At 39.3% G+C, this 22644-nt stretch overlaps 1 protein-coding gene across 1 annotated transcript in view; it reads right to left on the minus strand.

Annotated features, from left to right (window-relative positions):
- Window positions 1-22644, minus strand: part of LOC127214572 (melanoma inhibitory activity protein 2-like) — a gene marked incomplete at its 3' end in the record, with an annotated part of 82280 nt that overhangs the window by 10876 nt on the left and 48760 nt on the right. The window contains 1 exon segment of the mRNA XM_051174943.1: window positions 21056-21115. Coding sequence (XP_051030900.1) covers window positions 21056-21115 — 60 coding nt within the window.

Raw genomic sequence — 22644 nt, forward strand, 5'->3', positions numbered from 1 at the left:
ACACAATTATAGATCATGAAGATCGAAATGGATACTTTTTAAACTAGATATACACCAGGAAGATGAGGTAGTGAGATTGAATCCCAGAACAAGGGTTGTAGAGGAAGGTGGATCTCTGTCTATTCAAGGCTAGCCTTGTCAATAGAGTGACTTCCATGACTGGAACCATTGCTACTTTGAAACCCTATCATTAAGAAAAAGAAAAAAAAAATAACCATACACATTTATCAAACACACAGGAAATGAAAATGGTTAAGATGCTGTTAGGTCTCCCGGAGCACAGGGGAAGTGGCAGGAATGGGGGCAGTGAAAGGAGAGAAAAGTAGGAGAAAACGAGGGGCAGGAAAGGAAAACACGTGCAACCAGGAAGATATAGCCTGGTTAAGAATAAGAATAGAAGACAGAGAGAGAGAGAGAGAGAGAGAGAGAGAGAGAGAGAGAGAGAGGAGAGAGAGAGAACATAAAAGAGGGAGCCAATATTGGTTTGAAAAGAAAACTGAACACAAAGAAAGGACTAGAGACCTACAAGACTGCCACCAACTAACAATATGAGCATCCATGGAAAGGCTACCATAAATGCCCTTCCCGGAGAGTGAGATCAACAATTATCCATGGAGCCCTCATGGAATACCTTTTGGAAACAGGAGCAAACACACATACATAAACACTGAGTCGAGCTAGAACCCAGAAGCAGATGGAGAGGACAAGACCAGGCAGCAGAAACACATAGAGACAGCTTACGTGAACAAGGAAGAGATAATGGGCCACCAGACTGATAGCTGGGAAGCCAGCATGGGACTGACTCAGGCCCCGCTGAATATGGGTCTCAGCCAGAAAGACTGAACAGTCTAAGGGACCTCAGACAGTGGAGCCAAGATGTATCCCTGGTGCACCAAAGGACCTTGTGAACATATCCCCCATGGAGGGATAACTGCCTTAACCTAGAGACAGGAGAGAAGCCCCAGTCCCTACTTCACATGACCTGTCAGATTTACATGACCCCAACTGGATGGCATTCCCCTTCATAATGGAATTGGGGTGGGGGTGGGAGGGAAGGGTGGTTAGGGTGCAAGTGAGAGGGCAGAGAGGGTAAAAGGAAGGGAGGTTGGAAAGTGAGGGGGGGAGAAAGGGAATAAAGGAGGGAGAGAGGGAGGGAGAGGGAACTGCGATCGACATGTAAAATAATAAATTAAATTAAAAAATGCTTTGACTCCAAAATTTAAGTTCAAGGACAAGTTACTGGGGAGTAGGATTTCTATTTTTGTTTCCACAGAAAATGCAAAGCTGTGGATTCCTTCCAGACTAATGTGGTTTGATAAAGCCAGACTGCCTGAAAAAGAGTACCAGGTGATCATACATTCAAAACAGCTGGACAGAGCAGCCTTACAGACTACAGCCAGGATTTCTACATCTTCTTAGAATCCCCCATGTCTGTGCCCCTTTCCAGCAGGAAGTAGTTTGGAAAGAACGACGCCCAAATTCGCAAATATTGTCTATAAATATTTGTTTTCATTTAAATGGACTTGGTTATATAAAATAAAGAAAGAAAGAAAGAAAATTGTTAAGGTGTTTATAATTTCTAATTGACCCAAATTAATGCTATATTTAAAAATCTAGAGTTTCCAGTGAGATCCAACTATCCTGCAAAACCTTCTCAAGTTCTAGCTCAGCCCTTGTCCTCTTCTGCTGGCTATTGGCCAGAGGTGAGTCTGGGCCCAATCAGGGCTGTCTTTCCCCTACAATCTCTTTTCCCCCTCCCCCACCCGAATTCCCTGGGTTGGCCCCTGATCCTGCTGCTCCTGTCTCAGGTCCCCATCTAGAGCACCCTTGGAGCTCTGATACACCCCCACCCATCCCCAAGGCCAGACTACCCCCCCTACCCTGTGCCCTACCCCACACATGGTCCTGCCAAACTGGTTGAGCACTGGGACACAGGGTGGAGCCAACAGTCAACCCTACTTCGGAGACTTCTCTGAGCAACTCTGAACAAAGGAGACCTGACTATCCACGTGGGACCACCCATAATTTCCACCAGCTTGGATTCTGACCCTGCCTCCAGTCCTCTGCTGGAGTCCCGGGCCCCTCCCAGAGATCCGCCTATCTCTGCGGGTTTACTCTGAGTTCCTGCAGGCAACATCCTTGATCACCAAATCCTGGCCTCTGCCAAAGAAAGAGGTCTCAGCTGGAGAGCGCCAGTTTCCAGGGAGATCCAACTATCCTGCAAAACCTTCTCAAGTTCCAGCTCAGTCCTTGTCCTCTTCCACCAGCTACTGGGCAGAGCTATTGGACAGAGCTATTGAACAGAGCTATTGGCCAGAGGACCACTGTGAGTACCTGCTGGCATCTTCTTCTGGATCCTCATCCTTGACACCATCCTTGGATTCCTGTCTGCGGAGAAACCTCGAAGAGAGTTTGGACCACACAGAGCTACAGATATTGAATCACAGACCCACATAAGCCCATTGGGGAAGTATCATAGAGAGAGGGGGAAACCCAACCAACACCTACTGGAAGAATCTATGGGAAGAAGGCAATACAACAGAACACCTAACAACAGAAAGACAAGCATGACACCACCAGAATCTAGGGAAACTACACCAACTAGAATGGAACACAACAACAAAGCAGAGGAAGCAGAAGGGTATGACTTAAAAATCACCATCATAAAAATGATAGAGACCCTCAAAGAAGATGTGAGAAAATCCCTTAAAGAAATGGATGAAAAAAACAAACAAAAAAATGGAAGAAATGAACAAATTTCTTAAGGAAAGTACAGAAAGCCAAGAAAAAACAATTAAGCAGGTAAAGGAAATAGTTCAAGACTTGAAAACTGAAATAGAGAAAATAAAGACAACACAAACGGAAGGAATGCTGGAAATTGAAAAGCTGGGCAAAAAATCAGCAACTACGGACACAACCATAACCAATAGAATTCAAGAGATGGAACAGAGAATCTCAGGCGCAGAAGATAAACTAGAAGAAATAGGTTCATCGACCAAAGAAAATCATACATCCAACAAATCCTTAACAAAAAACATACAGGAAATGTGGGACACCATGAAAATGCCAAACCTAAGAATAATAGGCATAGAGTAAGGTGAGGAAGCCCAGCTGAAAGGTGCCGAAAACATATTCAACAAAATCATCGAGGACAACTTTCCAAATTTGAAGAAGGACATGCCCATGAAAGGAAAAGAAGCATACCGAACCCCAAATAGGCTGGACCAAAGGAAAAAGACCCCTTGACATATAATAATCAAAACACCTAGCATACAGAATAAAGAAAAAATATTAAGAGCAGCGAAGGAAAAAGGACAGGTAACATATAAAGGCAGACCTATCAAAAATACACCTGACTTCTCCATGGAAACCCACAAGGCCAGAAGGTCCTGGAGAGATGTTCTACAAGTATTAAGAGAACATGGATGCCAGCCTAGGCTACTATATCCAGCAAAACTCCCAATCACTGTAGATGGAGAGAACAAGATATTTAACGTCAAAACCAGATTTTCCCAATACGTATCTACAAATCCAGCCCTACAGAAAGTATTGGAAGGAAAATTCCAACCCAAGGAAGGTAACTATGCCCGCAAAAATGTAGACAACAGATAATCCAACTACACTAGAAACCAAGGGTGAAGCATAACTAATATTTTCACAATATCACTGCCAACAACAAACCTAGATCAAACAAGCATCAACAATCAATGGTCCTTACTCACCCTCAACATTAATAGTCTTAACTCACCTATAAAAGACACAGGCTAACAGAATGGATACGAAGACAGAATCCATCCTTCTGCTGCATACAAGAAACACATCTAAGATTCAAAGGTAGACATTACCTCAGGGTAAAGGGTTGGGAAAAGATTTTCCAATCAAAAGGAAATAAGAAGCAAGCAGGCTTAGCTATCCTAATATCTAACAAGTTAGACTTCAAACCAAAATTATTCAAAAGAGATGAAGACAGTCATTTCATATTCATCGCAGGAGAAATCCATCAACACAAAGTCTCAGTTCTGTACATCTATACCCCTAATACAAAGTCACCCACATTCGTAAAAGAAACACTACTAAAACTCAAAGCTCATATAAAACCTCACATACTTATAGTGGGGGACTTCAATGCACCACTCTCAACACTAGACAGAACCACAAATCAGAAACTCAACAAAGAAACAAAAGAATTAACAGAAGTTATGTCTCAACTGGGATTAACAGACATCTATAGAACATTCCATCCAAAGACAAAAGAATATATCTTCTTCTCTGCTCCACATGGAACCTTCTCTAAAATCGACCACATACTAGGTGACATAACAAACTTCAACAGATACAAGAGAATAGGAATAGTCCCCTGTATCTTATCAGACCACCATGCTTTAAAATTGGAATTCAACAACACCACAAATAGCAGAAAACCTGCAAACTCATGGAAACTGAACAATGTGCAATTGAACCACTCCTGGGTCAAAGAAGAAATAAAGAAAGAAATTAAAGACTTTCTAATATTCAACGAGAATGAGGATACAACATACCCAAACTTATGGGACACCTTGAAAGCAGTGCTGAGAGTGAAGTTCATTGCATTAAGTGCGCATATGAAGAAAACAGAGGATAGTCACATAAATGAATTAACAGCCCAATTGAAAACCTTAGAAAAGAGAGAAGTGAATTCACCCCGAAGGAGTAGATGCCAGAAAATAATCAACTTGAAGGATGAAATCAACAAAATAGAAACCAGGAAAACAATACAAAAAAAAAAAAAAAAAAAAAAAAAACTCAATGCAACAAAGAGTTGGTTTTCTGAGAAAATCAACAAGATAGACAAACCTTTATCCAAATTAATGAAAAAGCAGAGACAGAACATGCAAATTAATAAAATCAGAAATGAAATGGGGAACATAACAACAGACACAGAGGAAATCCAGACAATTTTCAGGTCATACTTTGAAAATCTGTATTCCTCAAAAATTGAAAATTCAAAGGAAATGGACAAGTTTCTGGATAACTTTTACTTAATTAAATCAAGAACAAACAACTTAAATAGACCTATAACACACAATGAAATAGAAGCAGTCATCGAAAGCCTTCCAACCAAAAAAAGTCTAGGGCCAGATGGATTCAGGGCAGAATTCTACCAGACATTCAAAGAAGAACTAATACCACTACTCCTCAAACTGATCCACAAGATATAGAAACAGAAGGTTCAATGCCAAACTCTTTTTATAAGGCCAAAATAACTTTGGTACCCAAACCTCACAAAGACACAACTAAGAAAGAAAACTGCAGACCAATATCGCTGATGAACATCGATGCAAAAATACTCAATAAAATACTGGCAAACTGAATTCAAGAATACATCAGAGAAATCATACTCCGTGACCAAGTAGGCTTCATCCCTGGAATGCAGGATGGTTTATCATACGAAAATCTATCAAGGTGATCCACCATATAAACAAACAGAAAAAGAAAAACCATGTGATTATCTCCCTAGATGCTGAAAAATCTTTCTACAAAATTCAACACCCTTTCATGATAAAGGTCTTGGAGAGGTCAGGGATAACAGGAACATACCTAAACATAATAAGAGCAATATACAGCAAACCAATTGCCAACTTCAAACTGAATGAAGAGAAACTTAAGCCAATTCCTCTAAAATCAGGAACAAGACAAGGCTGTCCTCTCTCTCCATATCTCTTCAATATCGTATTAGAAGTACTGGCTTGTGCTATAAGACAACAAAAGGAGATCAACGGGATCCAAATTGGAAAGGAAGAAGTCAAACTGTCTCTATTTGCAGCTGATATGATAGTTTACATAAGCGACACAATAAACTCTACCAGGGAACTCCTATAGCTGATAAACACCTTCAGCAAACTAGCAGGATACAAGATAAACTCAAAAAAATCAGTAGCCCTACTTTTTTCACACGACAAAGAGACAAAGAAAGAAATCAGAGAAACATCACCCTTTACAATAGCCACAAGCAACATAAAGTATCTTTGGGTAACGCTTACCAAACACTTAAAAGATCTATATAATAAGAACTTTGTGACTCTAAAGAAAGAAAGTAAAGAAGATACCAGAAAATGGAAATACCTCCCATGCTCTTGGATAGGTAGGATAAACAGTAAAAATGGTAATCTTACCAAAAGCAATCTACCGATTCAATGCAATCCCCATTAAATCCCACCACAATTCTTCACCGACCTTGAAAGGATAATAATCAACTTTATATGGCAAAACAAAAGACCCAGGATAGCCAAAACAACCCTATTCAATAAAAGAACTGCAGGAGGCATCACCATTCCTGACTTTAAGCACTACTACAGAGCTATAGTTCTGAAAACAGCCTGGTATTGGCATAAAAATAGACAGGTAGACCAATGGAATCTAATTGAAAATCCTGATATTAATCCACGCACCTATGAACACCTGATTTTCGACAAAACAGCTAAACTTATACAATGGGGTGAGGACAGCATCTTCAACAAATGGTGCTGGCACAATTGAATGAGGGTGTCTAGAAGACTGCACAGACCATGTCTGTCGCCATGCACAAAACTCAAGTCCAAATAGAGCAAAGACCTCAACATCAATCCAGCCATATTGTTCCTCTTAGAAGAGAAAGTAGGAGGTACCCTTTAACAAATTGGTATAGGAGAACACTTCCTGAATATAACTCCAGGGGCACAGACACTGAGAGCAACAGTTAATAAATGGGACCTCTTCAAACTTAGAAGCTTCTGTAAGGCAAAGGACACAGTGGACAAGACCAAACGGCAGCCTACAGACTGGGAAAAGATTTTCACCAATCCTATGTCTGACAAAGGGCTGATCTCCAAAATATACAAAGAACTCAAGGAACTAGTCAACAAAACACCAAATAACCCTATTTAAAAATGAGGTACATAACTGAAGAAAGAATTCTCAATAGAGGAAATCAAAAATGCTGAAAGACACTTAAGAAAATGCTCCACATCCTTAGCTATCAGGGAAATGCAAATCAAAACAACTTTGAGATACCATCTTACCCCTGCCAGAAAGGCTAAAATTAGAAACACCAGTGATGACTTATGTTGGAGAAGATGTGGATGGCACTTGAAGAAACCATACTGAATGAGGTAAACCAGTCACAAAAAGAGGAACACAGTATGTACTCACTCATATATGGACTTTAGACCTAGGGCAAAGGATCACATATAATTCACACCAGCCTATAATTCACATCACCAGAGGAACTAGGATAGAAGGTGTATCCTAAGAGATTCACATAAAGTTCCTCACAGAACTGGGAAGGGACAAGTCCCCCAGAGCTCAGTTGAAGTGGGGGGGGCAGCAAATGGAAAGAGAAGTAGCAGAAAATGAGGGGGAGGAAAGAAAACATGTGCGACCAGGAAGATTGAGCCTGTTTAGGAATAGAAGACAGGAAAGTGAGAGACAGAGACAGAGAGAGAGAGAGAGATCATAAAAGAGGGAGCCAATATTGGTTTGAAGATAAAATTGAACACAAAGAAAGGTCTAGAAAACTACAAGTCTGCTCCCAACTAACCATTTGAGCTTCCTGGAAAGGCTATCATAAATGCCCTTCCCGAAGAGTGAGATCAACAACAAACTTATCCATGGAGTCCTAAACTTGTGCTTGATGGAAACAGGAGCAAACACCCATACATAAACACTGAGTCAAAGTAGAACCCGGATGCAGATGGAGAGGACAAGACCAGGCTGCAGAAACACATAGAGACAGCTTACCTGAACAAGAAGGAGCTAATGGGCCAGCAGACTGATAGCTGGGAAGCCAGCATGGGACTGACTCAGGCCCTCCTGAATATGCCTCTCAGCCAGAAGGACTGAGCAGTCTAAGGGACCTCAGACAGTGGAGCCAGGATGTATCCCTGTTGCACAAAAGGACCTTGTGAACCCATCCCCCATGGAGGGATAACTGCCTTAACCTAGAGACAGGAGAGAAGCCCTAGTCCCTACTTCACATGACCTGTCAGATCTACATGACCCCAACTGGATGGCATTCCCCTACATATTGAATTGGGGTGGGGGGGATGCGAGGGGAGGGTGGTTAGAGTGCATTGAGAGGGCAAAGAGGGTAAAAGGGAGGGAAGGAGGGAGGGCGGGATAGAGGGAGGGAGGGAAGGAGAGGAGAGAGGGAACTGGGATCGACATGTAAAATAATAAATTAAATTAAAAAATAATGCTTTGACTCCAATATTTAAGTTGAAGGACAAGTTACTGGGGGAAAGGATTTCTATTTTTGTTTCCACAGAAAATAAAAAGATGTGGATTTCTTCCAGACTAATGTGGTTTGATCACGCCAGACCACCTGAAACAGAGTACAAGGTGATCCTACATTCAAAACAGTTGGACAAAGCAGCCCTACAGACTACAGCCAGGATTTCTGAATCTTCTTCGAATCCCCATGACAGCGCCCCTTACCAGCAGAATGTAGTTTGGAAAGAACGATGCCCACGTTCCCAAATATTGTGTATAAATGTTTGTTTTCATTTAATTGGACTTTGTTATATAAAATAAAATAAAATAATAAAGTAAAAAAAATCTAAAATACTTTTTAAGGTTTAAATAAGAATAGAAGTTAGAAAATATGAAATAGTGCACAGAATGTACTGAAACTTTGATGTCCATTTAAAAGTTGTACTTATTTAAATAAGACATATATGGTCTGTTTCTTTAAGTCCCCCCCAAGAATGGGTGTTTTGCATGCACATATGTCTGCATGAATACTACAATCACTCAGTGTTCTGGAAGGATTGAATTGGGATACAGATCACTTGAAACTGGAGTGAAGAAGGGTTGTGATCCATCACTAAGTACTAGGAATGAAAGGGAGGTTCTCTAGGAGAGCAGCCAGTACTCTTAACTTATAAGCCATTTCCTCAACCTATGTAGTTTATTGAGACAAGTTCTTCTTAGATAGAGCACAGTGGCCTTGAAATCACCTTCCTCAATGCAAATCAAAACAACTTTGAGATACCATCTTACCCCTGCCAGAATGGCTAAAATTAGAAACACCAGTCATGACTTATGTTGGAGAGGATGTGGAGAAAGTGGAACAATCCTCCACTGCTGGTGGGAGTGCAAACTCATACAGCCATTTTGGAGATCAGTATGGCGGTTCCTCAGGAAAATGGGAATTAGTTTACCACAAGACCTGGCAATCCCCCTCTTAGGCATATACCCAAAGGATTCACATCTATGCAACAAAGACATCTGTTCAACTATGTTCATAGCAGCACTATTTGTAATAGCAAGAACCTGGAAGAAACCTAGATGCCCTTCAATTGAAGAATGGTTAATGAAGATGTGGCACATCTACACAATGGAATACTACTCTGCAGAAAAAAATAATGGTATCTTGAAATTCGCAGGCAAGTGGATGGCACTTGAAAAAACCATCCTGAATGAGGTAACCCAGTCACAAAAAGAGAAACACAGTATGTACTCACTCATATATGGATTTTAGAACTAGATCAAATGATCACCAGCCTATAATTCACATCACCACAGGAACTAGGATACAAGTTGTATTCTAAGAGATTCATATAAAGTCCCTCACAGAACTGGGAAGGGACAAGTCCACCAGACCTCAGGTAAAGTGGGGGAGGACAGCTAATGGAGAGAGAAGTAGGAGAAAATGAGAGGGAGGAGAGCTAGGCATGTGCGACCAGAAGGATTGAGCCTGGTTAGGAATGGAAAATAGGAAAGAGAGAGAGAGAGAGAGAGAGAGAGAGACAGAGACAGAGACAGAGACAGAGACAGAGACAGAGACAGAGAGAGAACATAAAAGAGGGAGCCAATATTGGTTTGAAGATAAAGTTGAACACAAAGAAAGGTCGAGGGAACTACAAGACTGCTCCCAACTAACAATCTCAGCTTCCGTGGAAAGGCTATCATAAATGCCCTTCCCGGAGAGTGAGATCAACAACTAACTTCTCCATGGAGTCCTCAACTAATGCCTGTTGAAAACAGGAGCAAACACCCATACATAAACACTGAGTCGAACTAGAACCCAGAAGCAGATGGAGAGGACAAGACCATGTGGTTGAAGTACATAGAGACAGCTTACCTGAACAAGGAGGAGCTAAGGGCCACTAGACTGATAGCTGGGAAGCCAACAGGGGACTGACTCCCCTGAATATGGGTCTCAGCCAGAAGGTCTGAGCAGTCTAAGAGACCTCAGACAATGGAGCCAGGATGTATCCCTGGTGCACAAAAGGACTTTGCAAACATATCCCCCATGGAGGGATAACTGCCTTAACCTAGAGATAGGAGAGAAGCCCTAGTCCCTACTTCACAGGACCTGTCAGATCTATATGACCCCAACTGGATGGCATTACCCTACATATGGTATTGTGGTGGGGGGTTGGGAGGGGAGGGTGTTTAGAGTGCATGGGAGAGGGCAGAGAGGGCAAAAGGGAGGGAAGGACGGAGGAAGGGCTGGAGGGGAGGGAGGGAGGGAGGGAGAGGGAACTGGGATCGACATGTTAAATAATAAATTAAAAAAAAAAAAAAAACGCTTTCACTCCAAAATTTAAGTTGAAGAACAAGTTACTGGGGAAAAGGATTTCTATTTTTGTTTCCACAGAAAATGAAAAGATGTGGATTCCTTCCAGACTGATGTGGTTTGATCACACCAGACCGCCTGAAACAGAGTACAAGCTGATCCTACATTCCAAACAGCTGGACAAAACAGCCCTACAGACTACAGCTAGGATATCTGAATCTTCTTCGAATCCCCCAAGACAGCGCCCCTTACCAGCAGGAAATAGTTTGGAAAGAACGACACCCAAATTCCCAAATAATGTGTATAAATGTTTGTTTTCATTTAATTGGGCTTTGTTATATAAAATTAAATAAAAAAAATAAAAAATAAAAAAAAGAAATCACCTTCCTCATGCCTCACCATACGCAAATGCTGGTATTGCAGTTAAAAAAAAAAATCAAAACTTGGCTAGTGATTTATACTATTTCCAGAACATTACAACACAAGGATGAAAATGTTAACACAATTTAAAAGTATATTGTATTAATATTTTGATATTACCAAGTTGCTCTGGCATTATTCTAATAAAACCAAGAAACTAGTTACAGATCCATGGGTAGAATTCAATTTCCCATTCTCACCACAGAGTCTTGTTTGGTGGCACTCTTCCTGGATTCCAACTTGGAGGATACTGGCCCATCTAGACAGAAAAATTAAAACAGGAAAACTTCATTAGTTCTCACTAATTTCCAGTTTTCACGCATTTCCAGGTCCAAATGTCATTCACATTTTCCACTCTTCTGGCAGGGACAGGGAAGAACTCGACAGGAATACAATAGTACTCCACCTTAGGATCCCCCAAATAGCCTGACACCTATGGAAATTCCACCAGAACTGATATCTTTTTGCAGTGTGCTGCTAACCTTTCCAGCTAGCTCTCAGGCAAACTTGCCCTTTCAGGCAACTCAGGATGCAGCATCCACTACCTGTTTTCTACATGTATCATACTTTCCCTAAGTTCACATCATATACTTTTTGAGAAAAATACACTTATAGATAACTCAAGAAATACACATGAATATTTAAATTTCTTAATTATATTCTTTCTTAATGTTATTTCATTTAATACCTACATGAGATACACATCTTTCCCAGCTTCTGTGTGTAGTGAGTGATAATTGAAGAGGTCCTGACAAATACAATCTACTAAATAAGCAATGATTAAATAACATAACTAATTAAGAAGTACCCAAATTATTTTACTGGTAGGCTTTAACAAATCCATTGACATTTGCCTGCATAATAGCCATTACAGCGAAACAGGTTATATGTAAATGGATTTAGAACAATGAGATAATAGCTATGGAAGAGAGTAAAGTTTTTATTATGGCTAGATATAGGAAACCCTTACTAAGGCACCAAAGCTAACCTTCAATACATACATTAGTTGGCATGCTTAAAATTTTTCCCAAGAAAGGGCTAGAGAGATGGGTTCAATGTTAAGGGTCCAGTTGGCTCTTCCTTGGGACCTGTGCTTAATTCCCCGCAGCTACACAGCAGCTCACAGCCATCTGTAATTGCACTTCTAGGGGATCTGATGTCTTGTTCTGACCTTTTCCGGCATCAGTCATGCATGTGATACAAAGAAACGTGATGGTAGAGATGACAGAGTCATGGAATATCTGCCAAGGAGAGTTGCTAACAGGGAGTGCATCCAGCCCAATAGAAAGAAGTGGCTTGCAGTCAACAAAGCTGAATAGAGTTGGAGATCTAAGAGGATTTTGACATCACATGGAGATGGAAAGATTGGAGTTTGCCCATTCATTTCTCAGTCTTCCTTGGCCCAGTATTTCCTCACTCTTCTCTTTATTTGGAATGTTGATGTATATCCTGTGCCATTATATGTTAGAAGTATATGATCTGCTTTTTGATTTTGATTTTAATGGGTGATTACAATTAAGAGATTGCAGGATTCTCAGAAGCAACATTGAACTTTCTAACATTGTTGAGATACTGTGATAGACTTTGGGGGCTTCTAGAGTTGAAAAAAATGTATTTTGCAATGATATTATTATAAACTTCTAGTGCTAGTGAGTGACAGTTTAAAAGTAGCTGGCCCACATACTTTCACAGGGAGTGCCACTGATAGGAGGGTTGTCTTTCTTGGATTTGGGGTGGGTATGTTCATTTGGAGGGAGGGTGACACTGTGTGGGCAGGCTTAGAGGTTTCCTATGCTCATACTACCTTCCAGAATTTCAATAGACTTCCTATTGCCTACAGAATGTAGGATTCTCAGCTCGTTCTCCAGACGCGCAACTACCTGTACACCAGCATTTTATATGCCATGATGAAAATGGACTGAATCTCTGAAAATATAAGTGAGCCACTTCAAATAAATGTTTCATTTATGCTCTTATCTCTTTCTCTCTCTCTATCTCTCTCTCTCATGCTCTCTCACACTCTATCTTTCTTTTGTCTTTCCCTCCCCAGGCTAAATCTTCCTAGTCCCACCTGATTTTTCTCTCCTCCCCTACTCTTTATTCTGGCATCCTCTCCACTCACACCCCCCACACTCCCAATATGCTAAGAAGATCTAGTTCTATTCCCCTTCTATGAGGGAACTTGGATGAATCTCTTAGAATCATCCTTGTATTCTAGTTTCTGGCATTATGAAATATAGGCTGGTGATCCTTTGCTCTATGTCGAAAATATATATATAAGCGAATACATACCATGTTCTTATTTTGCTGACTGGGTTACCTCATTCAGGAGGTTTCCTTCAAGTTCCATCCATTTGCCTGTGATTTTCAAGATTCCATTGTTATTTTTATATGGGCTCTTATGAAATGAACTTCCATCCTTCGTAGAAATCTTTTCTTTTATTTATTTATTTTTTTTAATTTTATATAACAAAGTCCAATTAAATGAAAACAAACATTTATACACAATATTTGGGAATTTGGGCGTCGTTCTTTCCAAACTACTTCCTGCTGATAAGGGGCGCTGTCTTGGGGGATTTGAAGAAGATTCAGATATCCTAGCTGTAGTCTGTAGGGCTGTTTTGTCCAGCTGTTTTGAATGTAGGATCAGCTTGTACTCTGTTTCAGGCGGTCTGGCGTGATCAAACCACATTAGTCTGGAAGGAATCCACGTCTTTTCATTTTCTGTGGAAACAAAATTAGAAATCCTTTTCCCCAGTAACTTGTTCTTCAACTTAAATTTTGGAGTCAAAGCGTTTTTTTTTTTTTTTTTTTTTTTTTTTTTTTAAATTTGTTATTTTACATGTCGAGGAGATTGACTCATAGAAATCTTTTCAATGTTTAACATGAGTTTGTGTATGTTGTGTCCTCATTGTCATTGAATTCTAAGAAGTCATCCATTTCTTTCTTTATATCTTCTTGACCAGGAATGGTCCAATTGGACATTGTTCAGTTTCCATGAGTTTGTAGGGTTTCTTCGAGATTTGTGTTGTGGTTGAATTCTAGCTTTAAAGCATGGTGGTCTGATAAGATACATAGGAATATTCCAATTTCTTTTTTTAATTTGGTGAGGGTTTTTTATGTGGCCTAGTATGTGGTTGATTGTAGAGATGGTTCAATATGGATTTGAGAGGAAGGTATATTATTTGTGTTTGGTTGTAATGTTCTGTAGATGTATCTTAAACCCAATGTAGACATAGCTTCTGTTAGTACTTGATTCTTTATCAAGTTTTTGTATGGTGGTCCTGTCTAGTGGTATGAGTGGAGTGCTGAAGTGTCCCACTAGGAGTGGATGAGGTTTTACATGAGCTTCAAGATTTAGTAGAGTTTCTTTTACGAATGTGGGTGCCTTTGTATTTGGGGCATAGATGTTCAGAATTGAGAATTTGCCCTGATGGATTTCTCCTATGATGAAAATGAAATGACTGTTTTCATCTCATTTGATTGATTTTGGTGTGATGTCTAACATGTTAGGTATTAGGATAGCTATACCTGCTGGCTTCTTGGGTCCACTTCATTGGAAGATCTTCTCCCAACCCTTTACCCTGAGGGAATGTCTGTCTTTGAAACTTAGATGTGTTTTTTGTATGCAGCAAAACCATCAATTCTGTCTTTGTATCCATTCTTTTATCCTGTGAATTTCCATAGGTGAGTTAAGACCATTAATGTTAAGGGATAATAAGGACCACTGATTGTTAATGCTTATTTGTTTTAGATTTTTTGTAGGTGCTGGTATTGTGAATATATTATCCATGCTTTAACTTTGGTTTTGGTGAATTGGGATTATCTATTACTTATGTCTTTGTGAGCATAGTTTACTTCCTTGGGTTGGAGTTTTCGTTCCAGAAATTTCTATAGGGCTGGATTTGGAGATATTCATTGTGAAAATCCAGCTCTGTCATCAAATATGTTGTTACCTCTATCTATAATGATTGAGAGTTTTGCTGGGTATAGTAGCCTTCTCAGGCATCTGTGGACTCTCATACTTGTAGAACATCTACCCAGGACATTCTGATCTTGAGAATTTCCATGGAGAATTTAAGTGTAATTTTGATCATTCTACCTTTATATGTTATCTGAAATTTTTCTCCTGCTGCTCTTAACATTCTTTCTTTTTTCTGTATGTTAGGTGCATTGATTACTATGTGTTGTGAGGTCTTTATTCTTTGGTCCAGTCTATTTGGTGTTGGGTTTTCTTCTTGTGCTTTTATGGGCAAGTCCTTATTCAGATTGGGAAATTTTTCTTCAACGATTTTGTTGAACATGTTTTCCACACCTTTGAACTGGGCTTCTTCACCTTCTTCTACACCCATTAGTCTTATCTTTTGCTTTAACCAGTGTCCCACATTTCCTGGATGTTTTGTGTTAAGGATTTATTGGACTTATGATTTTCTTTGGTCGATGTATCTATTTTCTCTAGTTTATCTTCAGCCCCTGAGATTCTCTCTTCACTCTCTTGTATTCTGTTGGTTTTTCTTGAGTCTGTAGTTCCTGATCATTTGCCCACTTTTTCTATTTCCAGCATTCCTTCAGTTTGTGTTTTCTTTATTGTCTCTATTTCTGTTTTCATGTCTTGAACTGTTCCTTCAACTCTTTGATATTTTTTCTTGGATTACCTTGCTTTCTTTAAGCACTCACAAAAATGCCCCACACAAATTATATTTCTACATTCTGGTCTTGCTTCTTCAAGCAATAATGCTGGTTACACTGCACTATCTTATATATTCTTTAAAGGTTTTATGTAGTATAACTCCTCGTTATCCAGTGTAGGTTGAGTATTCCTTATTGGAAGTGCCTGGCACTGTGTTTGCAATTTTATATGATCTGGGAATTCCTTCTGTATATATTTTGTCTTATTGGTTGATGAATAAAATAATGATTGATTGATTGGCCAGCCAGAAAATATAGGCAGGACTACAAGATGAGAATGCTGCAAAACACAGGTGGAGGGATAGTGATTTAGTGCACCAAAGAAGTAACAGGATGAAGAATTCTCCCATAAGCCAAAACCAGGTGGAAATACATGATTACAGAAATGGGTTAATAATTAAGACAGAGATAGCCAATAAGAAGCCCAACCACCAGCCAACTGTTGTATACCCAATATACCATCTGTGTATTCATTTAGGACTAAAGGGTGCCAGAGTCAAACAGGATGAAGAATATATAAATATAAATATATATATATATATATATATATATATAGAGAGAGAGAGAGAGAGAGAGAGAGAGAGAGAGAGACAGAGAGACAGAGAGACAGAGAGAGATGTGTGTTTATAGACCTTAAGTGTTGAACATCAAAAATTTAAAATCTGCTCTATGAAATGCTTCAAAATTCACAAAGTTTTGAGTGCTACATACACCCACAGTGTCATTGAGAGCACTCTGGATTCCTGAATTTCCATAGTTCGGGTGGACACTTGCCTTAAACTGTGTGGAAGAAGAATACAGATCAGAACAAGGAGCTACAAAGGATTTTGCTGTTTGGTTGTTTTTGAGGTAGAGTCTTACTAAGCAATTCTCAGAATGGCCTGGAACTCACTCTGTAGATGAGGCTGCCCTCACGCTCACAGAAATCCTCCTGCTTCTGCACCTCAACTGCTAGAATTAAAGGGATGTGCTACCATATCTGGTCTAACATTATTTACCCGGTTTAAAAAAATAAGTAAGTCTATAATTACAAGCAGTTGTGTTATTTACCCAAAAAATTTTCTCTAGAAATATAAGTAAAAGCAATGCCTATACTTCACAAATGTCTACTCACAGATTATTTTAAAGGTAAAGTGAGATGAAATGATAACATAAGGGAGATTTTAGAGTAATGAAAATGTTTAAATACTATGCTTCCTCCTCCTCCCTCTTGAAGGAAAGGTGAGGTTCTGAATAGACCCTCCAACACAGTTGGAGGAGAGAGAATAGCTCCTTTCAGTGAAGGTCAGCACAGTATATAGGGACCATATGGGAAGTGCTCTGGAATAATTAAAACAGCAGTTGTATATACAAGGTTCTTTTGTGCACCAGGAATACATCCTGGTTCCACTGCCTGAGGTCCCTTAGACTGCGAAGTCCTTCTAGCTGAGACCCATGTTCCCATGGAGGGCACTCCCTTAACCTAGAGACAGGAAAGAAGTCCTAGTCCCTACTTCAAATGACTTGACAGATTTATATGTCCCCACCTGGATGGCATTGCCCTACATGTGGAATTGGGTGGGGGGGATGGGAGTGGAGGGTGGTCAGGGTACATGTGAAGGGGGAGAGAGGGTAAGAGGTAGGGAGGGAGGGAGAGGGAGAGAACTGGGATCGACATCTAAAAGAAAATAATAATAATAATAATAATAATAATAATAATAATGACAATGATAATAACAGCAGTCTTAAATGCAGATCCAATTAGCTGAGCCATAAGTCAGAATCACATTCAACAGCTCTCATTGTGTTATCCTACTGTCTGTCAGCTTATGTCTAATATGTGCCCTGAACACTGCACATATTTGAACAGAGCATGGTGTTTTTGAAGCTTTTCAACAAATTAGAAGTTTATTAAAATAACAGCATAAGTTGCATATATAAATACTCACACCTTGAATTCCCTCAGCTTTACACCTATGTAAAGAATTCTGATATTTTCAAGGTTTTCTTTTTAAATTGGCGTGTGTGTGTGTGTGTGTGTGTGTGTGTGTGTATGTGTGTGTGTGTCTTTCTTTCTTTCTTCCTCTTATTCTTTCTTTCTACCTTTCTATCAACATGGGGGTCATGTCCATGAAAGGTACAGTGGCCAATGAGGCCAGAGGCATTGGATCCTCTAAAGATGAAGTTTACATGGACCATGAGCTATTCAATATGTGTGCTAGGAACTGAACTCAGGTCCTCTGCAACAGCAATATGTGCTTTTAAAAGCTGAGTCACCTGTTCATCTCAAAAACAATTCTGATTTTTAAAATAGGAAGGTCATAAGTTTGAGTGGAATGGTGCTTATTTTTATATTTATATGTTCAATGTGGAAGGCAGGATACAAGCTCTAGAGAAATTTTACCTGGGTAAATAACACAACTCTCAAGATGTATTTTACATAAAACCAAACAAAAAACAACAGAACCACACACAATGCCAAACTACTATCTACTGTATATAGCCACACAAGTTAAACAAAGGTTGCTGTTGGTATTTAGGAGTCACTATAGGATTGAGGGAGGATGATGTGCATATGCTTTTTGTGTTTCTTTGTTATCTTGTCATTTTTTGTGTTGCATTTTATTTTGTTTTCTGAAATGGTTTCATTATGTACCCCTAGCTGGCCTGGAATTGGGTATGCATACCCAATTACCTGAAAATGAAAATGATTTCCCTTTTTGACTCAGAGTACGATTCAAACGTGTCTGACAACATACACAGATATTTTTGGAAATATGTGACCATATACTTCCCAATAATCCAACTTAACCAGTATGATAAACGTATTTACAGAGTGACATCTCCCATCACCTTATCATACTGGTTAATGAATAAAGTATTGTTGGTCAATAGGAAAGCAAGACAGGTAGTACTAGGAGACAAGAAGGATTCCAGGAAGTAGTAAGGAGGAGTCAGCATGGAGAGACTGGGGAGACCAGATGCCGGCCCCATTCCCCATAAGATGAAACCACTTGGAAATTCTTAGATTAACAGAAATGGGTTAATACTTAAGACAGAACTAGCCAATAAGAAACTAGTACCTGGCCAACAGCATTATATCAAATATAGAGTCTCTGTGTGTTATTTGGGGCTAGGGTGGTGGTGGGCCCAGGCGCCGGGGGGAAAAAACCTACTACATACATGAAGGTTTGCAATGTGAAAGTGCTTGATTTAAGTCAGAGCCACATAGGTCATGGCCAACCATGAAATGTTCTAGTCACACAGTTTGGGAGACACAGTTTGGGAGGTTTTATTTTGTTTTGATTTTTAGTTTTTTGAAAGAGCATCTCTCTGTGTGTAGCTCTGGCTATCCTGGAACTCACTCTGTAGACCAGGCTAGACACAAAATCAGAGATCTACATGTCTTTGCCTCCCAAGTGCTAGGACTAAAGCCATACACCAACACTGCCCAAGTAAAAGTCAGATTATAAAAGTAAACAAATTCATAAAATACTGTGGAGAATCAGAAATTACTTTTGAATTCTTCAAGTTAAAGACTCAAATATCACCATGTATTCAATATATAATCCAGATGACTGAGACCCCTATCATTTTACAAATTCATCATTCCCAATTGTGATTATGCTTCCAAAGGTAAAAAAAAAAAATCAACAAAATCAGCAACAAAAGGAAATTAAACACCAGGGAATTCCTGTTTCAAGTACAGTAAATCTTACAGAGTGTGTACCATCCCAACAAATGGTCTACAGAGACGATCAAAGCATGGTTGACCCATCATAGTGGCATCGTCTATATATTTGTCCCACTCCAAGCATTGTTACTACTTGAAGTCTTCAATATTTGCAGTGTAATATATATTTACATTTTAGTGAAATATGACTCTCAAAATGATTGCTGACGTCCATAGGTAGTTGAAGGTATATTCTACCCATGAAGATTTCTCTTTAATTCCACTTCAACTGGAAAGCACAATGCAAATGATTAGCTCTTTGGAAGTCATTAAAATGCTAACTTAGTAAATCACCAGCAGAGGTACTAAATACATCTTTGAAGGGCTAAGCTCCCTGGGATTATTACAGTCATCAAACTCTAGACCTTGTCTTAACTTTTAAATCAATACTCTGAAATTTGCTTGATAATTAAAATAACCATTCAAAAATTCTTAAAGTATTGTTAATATGTAGTCACAATGCTATTCCACTTAAATACTTCTCATTCATTCTCCCCAAAAATAACTAATGGTACCTTATTAATAGCACTGTGCCTTTAAAGGACCTGTCAGGACATTTCCCTGAGAAAATGAGGTATCAGTCATTTTCATTAATGCTAATAAGCCAAAACCCAGAGTTAATGAAACAATTTCAAATAAAATCACCACTACAAAATCCTAAATACTGTTGGGTGAAAATGTTAATTTAAACTAAACTAAACTATTATATAAAATATATATGGATACATGATATGTATTTAAAATATGGGTTATAAAAAACACTACCTCTGCCAAATGCTGTCTTTATAAAATCAGGTGAATATCCTGCTTTAGTTAGTCTGCAAACAAAAAACAAATATATCTATGTTACTCATCAGAAAGAAACACCACATTTTAGGCAAAGGCCAATTCCAAAGCAGTTCCAAGCTCAAAATCTGCTGAAAAAAAAAAAAAGAAAAGAAAAAGAACAACCACTGATCTGCCCAGATCCATTTCTACAGTTCCACACTTCTTATGGAGGTCTGGCTTCTTCTTAGAGGTGCTCATGTTTACAACTGGATGTTTTTATAAATTGTACTTGGTTGAGTGCTATCTTACAGAGTATACATACATTCATGAAGTAGAACATACTAGATAAACTAGTAGAAATGTGTCATTTTATGACTAAGGAAACTGAGGCAGGGGCTTTAACTGACTCTGAAAGGAAAAGGTCAGGGCAACAGTGCAGAACTGCTCTGAGTTACCCACACTTCCCCTTGTAAAATTTAAAATTCCACTAAATGAGGAGACTATTGCATTTCTAAAGTTTGTATCTTTAAGTGTTACATTTCTAAAAAAGTGCTACTTAATTCCTGTTTCTTAGACTTGAAATAGAACAGCTTTATTTACTAGGAATGAAGTACTCTGAGAAAGCATCACAGTGTCAGAAAGGCATCCTTTCTTTTGCCCACTCTTGTTTTTTCTACACTCATCATTCTGTAATGTTTTTACCTGACACTTTTAATAGTGTGATTTGTAAAAGCATCTTGAAGTGTCCCTGAACTAACCAAACAAAAGTATTTCACACAAATTAAACTTCATAGTACTAAAACTGACCAGATATTTTATAACATTATGAAATTTACTACATTTATTTTAAAAAAATATATTTATACAAGCATTACACAATGAAGAAACTATTTCAAATAAAGTATTCTTATGAATACTTACTTTTGTCTCATCAGAGCATTTTTTCTCTTTAATTCATTGACGTTTCTTTCCAAAGCACGAGCTTCCAGCTTGAAGAAAATAATAGATTTTGAAACTATATCTATAAAATCTCAAATGTCTAGAGCATGATGGCATATAACTTCACGACTAAAAACAGGTTAAGAATCTGCACTTATCTTTTTTCACCCCCATCACCATGCTTCTTTCAGTGACCCCCATCTCCTGACTTCTGCTGGAGTGCCAGACCTCTCCCAGAATGCCTATCCATGCAGGACCACCCTGAGTCCCCGCCTACCTGATCTTTGGCCCTCATGACCGGGACCCTGCTGGAGGTGAATCTGGGACCAGTTCAGGTCCAATCCCTGCCATACCCTTCCCTGGAAACTTCCGGGTTAGCCCTGAATGTAGCTCCCACCTACATCCAGTAGCCATCGAGAACACTCCTAGAACTTTGATCCACAAACCACCCACCCAGAATCTGCCCTCACCCCAACCTGTGCCCTAACTAGGCCACTGTCCCACTGCTTTCATTGAGCACTGGACCACAGAGCAGGTCCAATAATCCCGCCAACTTCAGGGAACTTCCTGGATCTATTCTGAGCACACTAAACCACATCAAGTCCCCTCCTGCATAATCTTTGAATCCCATCGCCTGGCCTCTGCCTGATACCTAAATAGCCAGGCCTCTGCCAGAGACCAGACTATCCATGCTGGACAACTGAGTCCCTGCCTACCTGATCATTGACCCCAATTGCCAGGCCCCTGCCTGAGAGGTAAGCTCCTAGAGAGTTTGGACCACACAGAGATACAGACATCGAACTCCTGACACACTTAAGCCCACTGGGGGAGTAGCATAAACAGGAGAGAAACCCCACATGTACCCATTGGAAGAAGTGAAGGTAAGGTGACAATACAAGAAAACACCTAACAATAGAAAGACAAGAAGGAAGTCATCAGAATCTAGGGAATCTACACCAACTACTAGACCTGAAGACTTGAAAGCAGATGAAGCAGAAGAGGAGTACTTAGAAAATATCGTCATAAAAATGACAGAGGCACTCAGAGACTATACGAGAAAATCCCTTAGAGAAATGAAAGGAAAAATATGCAAAAAAATGGAAAAAAATGAACAAATTTCTTAAAGAAAGTAAGAAAAGTCAAGAAAAAAACAGATGAAGGAAATAATTCCAACAGTTCAAAACCTGAAAACTGAAATAGAGACAATCAAGAAAACACAAACTGAGGGAATGCTGGAAATAGAAAAATTGCACAAATAATAAGAACTATAGATGTAAGCATAACCAACAAAAACCAAGAGATGTAAGAGAGAATCTCGGGCACAGGAGGAAATGATTCATTGACCAAAGAAAATCTTAACTCCAACAACTCCTTAACAGAAGACACCCAAGAAATGTTGGACACTGTGAAAAGGCCAACTCTATCAATAATATGTATAGAAGAACTTGAAAAAGCCCAGCTCAAAGGGGCAGAAATCATGTTCAACAAAATCAATGAAGAAAACTTATCCAAGTTGGAAAGGATACGTCCATGAAAATACAAGAAGCATATCGAACAACAAATAAACTGGACCAAGGAA

The sequence above is a fragment of the Phodopus roborovskii genome, unplaced genomic scaffold, assembly GCF_943737965.1.
Source record: "Phodopus roborovskii unplaced genomic scaffold, PHOROB, whole genome shotgun sequence".
Taxonomy (NCBI): Eukaryota; Metazoa; Chordata; class Mammalia; order Rodentia; family Cricetidae; genus Phodopus; species Phodopus roborovskii.